The sequence below is a fragment of the Hyalella azteca genome, unplaced genomic scaffold (genome assembly GCF_000764305.2).
Source record: "Hyalella azteca isolate HAZT.00-mixed unplaced genomic scaffold, Hazt_2.0.2 contig4995, whole genome shotgun sequence".
In the NCBI taxonomy this organism is placed as follows: Eukaryota; Metazoa; Arthropoda; class Malacostraca; order Amphipoda; family Hyalellidae; genus Hyalella; species Hyalella azteca.
In genome coordinates, this window is record NW_025935202.1 from 76,482 (window position 1) to 80,087 (window position 3,606).

Sequence of the window (3,606 nt, forward strand, 5' to 3'; positions counted from 1 at the left end):
TTAAAATTTACTTTCTATTAACATTAGCTTTAGAGAAAATACTTGAACGTTTTCATTTTATAGATATTTTTCTTGGTCCCATAAGTCAAGTTTCTATGATCAAATCTTCTAGCCTTTCCATCTTCACCACTCGTAAATGTGTGCAGTCAGCTGCAGTTGTGTGCAGTCAGCTGCAGTTGTGTGCAGTCAGCTGCAGTTGTGTGCAGTCAGTTGCAGTTGTGTGCAGTCAGCTGCAGTTGTGTGCAGTCAGCTGCAGTTGTGTGCAGTCAGCTGCGCTAGTGCACCTGTTGCACCACGCGGTGCACTGTCGTTTTTATGGTGCAGGCAGCTGCCATATCATCACCTATTCATCACTCAGCTATCTGCATCATTAATATGTACTGTACATACATAATTCATTCATTTAGCAGTGTGAGAGAATTTTCAATCTATATAATCATTTTGTAAATTTAGAGCGACGCATATTATTTTTTTTATTCATTTTCACTGCAACGGAGTATATAAGTGGACCTTGAATATGGGTTTCACAACAATCAAATTATGATTATTACTGTACTTATTGGTCTTCAGTGGCTCCTATATATTATATATTACCTATGAAAGACAAAAATGCAAATAGTGCACTAAACAAATAGAATTAGAATAGGTGGTAGTTTTTATATTACAAATTAATACCAGCTAAAGTTTCTGTGAGTCGTACGTTGATTGGCCCGTTCAGAATTAGTGTGGCATGATACCGCCGTGGGCCTGCCATCGGTCGCTACGGTGCACACGTTTTTATTTATGTAAACATGGTCAGATATTGCGAAGTGAAAATGTAAATATTTTACTGCTTGAATAAATGAATTGAATGTTTATCTCAATAATTAAATAAACAATTGAATGTTTATTTAAGTCTGTGTAATTTTACTAGTTACTTGCGTCCTGAAAATTAAATCCATGATGTTCCTATAGGTGTTATAGAAATTCATGCGTGATATTTACTGACTTGAATGTGAAATTGTTTCTAAAAACCATTAATAACACCAAAATTCAGTATTATTTTTGATCAGCGTGCGTTTCAGGGTAAATATTTTGACCTTCAGGGGATCAGTGGGTTAGGGGGTTAGGGTTGCCAATGGTAGTCTCTCGCTGGCTGTAGTGTAGTGAGGTTGTGTTCGTTGATTCTCTACGAAATGATTGAGTATATATGACCTCTACTTTGACCACAGTGCCCAATTCCCTAAACCTGGATTCATCTAATATACTTGAGCACTTGAATGATTCTATCCAGAAAAGGTGAGATCAAGAATTATATAAAAAGATATAATTCCGGAGCATTCTTCACCTTCCCCACACCTCCTCTTTTTCTGTTAACCGATCGTCTCTTAACTATTGCGACACTGCTACCGCCATCGATATATTTTAATTTTTTTTAATTCAAATTATATTATAAAACTGAAAATTTAAGTGTGCTTTCCTGTCTCCAATCCTTTGTTTACTTTTTACTTAAACGGGGCCCGCATATGTTTTGTGACCTCATCAATTTTTATCAAACATGCTCTCGATCATCGATGTAGCCTAATCTATAATGCTTTCAATGGAATGTAGTCAACTATTTTATTATTGGCTTGTTATGGTTTGGAAAATCCCAAGCTCTACATCTTTCAGCTAAAAGATGTTAGATTAATGATTGAAGGATTCTGAACCAGTACCAGGTCCACATAAGAAATCCCTAACGATTTTCCTGAAATTTCATTGACTATAAATTGCAAATTTTAGTTAGATTTCAATTTCTTTGCTCAGATCAAGAGTGCAATTGTATTCTAATTAGATTAATATGATGTAATACATCTGTTATCTGTAACAACAACACCATCAAGGCATTGCTGTTAATGAGACAGGACTTGCTATTGACTTATTGTAGTAGCAAATAGCTAGGCTAAGATATTTTTTAAACCAATTCATTTTATTTCCCTGATCTTGTTCAAAATTTTATTCTATCTTTATATGTAAATGCTGTATCTATGATATAGTGCTGGTCTAGTGGTCTACTCACATGACTTGAAAAGGAAGAGTCTGAAATATTCCCTGCTTTGTCACAAAGATTACTGTATGTCTTGGCAGGTATGGACCATGTAGAACATTTCAATCTTCCAAGTTGCAACTAAAGATTTCCTGCTATTTTTTAACATACTTCTCTTCAACTTCACTTCTTGTTTGTCTGTTACCAATCTTATAATCAATATTCTTCTACCTGTCAATATCTTCTACCTGTCTAATTGAGATGAAATTTTGCACACTTGCGTAAAGTTGGAGACAATGCAGGAATCGATTGACAGAATAAAAAAAATGTACAAAATAAATATTTAAAAAATAAGAAATTCATTGTACATGTGGAACATTGGAGACACCGGCCTCTTTAGAAGTGTGGTCTTCAAAAAGTACTTTTTAAACGCATATTAGTTAAAAGTTTTAGAACCAAAAGAATCCCATTTGAGGAATTACTTCCTATCTTTTGTTAGATAAGTATACAGTGTACACACTGTATAATGGGGCTGCAAGATACCAAATTGTTTGAAAATATGTTGATTTGAAGATTCAAGATTTCAGTAATAGGTAGGAAAATTCCAATCTTGCCACTCAGCAGATACTGTAATACCAATCAAGGTTGAGCCAATTTTAATTATTACCAGAATCTTGTACCTCCAAAGTGAGATAATTTTCAATAATTTAATGTTTTTGCTCAAATGTAAACTTTTGTTCATAGAAAGATAATTCATCTAGCGGGAACATAATGATTCCCTGGGAGCAGCAAGTATACAAGTGATACTCTAAAGATCTTTGGCAATGCATCTGCAAAAATATGTACCTACATTTTCAGAAAATCATGCCAAAACAGTTCTCTTTTAATACATTTTTCCATGTATTTTTGTTAAGAAATATCAAAGGTTTAGCTAGTTCTGGCTACAAATCCTTGAAAATACTGGCAAAATTTTGGGTATATGAACCTGACCTTTGCAAAACCATCACTTGAATTAACTCTGCATAGTGAATCCAAATTGTGAACAGAGCTTCCTTGACTTTTTTAGAGCTGTAGAATTTTTCCCAGGCAAAGTATCTATTACCTAATTGTTATAAAAACTGCATGACAGTATCAATAGATTTCAAAATTTTGTAAAATGTGTTTGTAGTGATCATTATTTCACATAATATTGCATTTTCCAGACCTGTGCTTATTAGCACAGGACTGGAATTAGCCCTCCTTTTGCTCAAGAACCAGTTCCTTTTCATTACTTTGAACAATACACATGTTATTATATATGAGAACAATGTGCATGGTAACATTATCCTTCCTAATGATACCAAGTCTGACCTGTTGTTATCATACATGACAGAATGAGTAGAATCTGGAATCTGGTCAAAAGTGGTCATTGAATGAAAATGAATGTTCATGAAGAAGTGTTGTACCTACTTGCCATTATGCGCAAAAAGCTTATATTTCAGTGCTCAATATACCTTAACACATGCTTCCCTCAACACACCTCAGCACAGGCTTGCCCCAACACTCCTCAACCCACCCCAACACTCCTCAACCCATCCCAACACCCCTCAACCCACCCCAAC

The 3,606-nt window shown here is 34.8% G+C and overlaps 1 protein-coding gene across 1 annotated transcript in view; it reads left to right on the forward strand.

Moving 5' to 3' along the window:
- Positions 1 to 1,141: 1,141 nt before the first annotated feature.
- LOC108667276 (serine/threonine-protein kinase WNK2) overlaps positions 1,142 to 3,606 on the forward strand; it is a gene marked incomplete at its 3' end in the record, with an annotated part of 4,079 nt that continues 1,614 nt past the window's right edge. The window contains exon 1 of the mRNA XM_018154283.2: positions 1,142 to 1,278. Coding sequence (XP_018009772.1) covers positions 1,190 to 1,278 — 89 coding nt within the window. The remainder of the gene's footprint in view (positions 1,279 to 3,606) is intronic.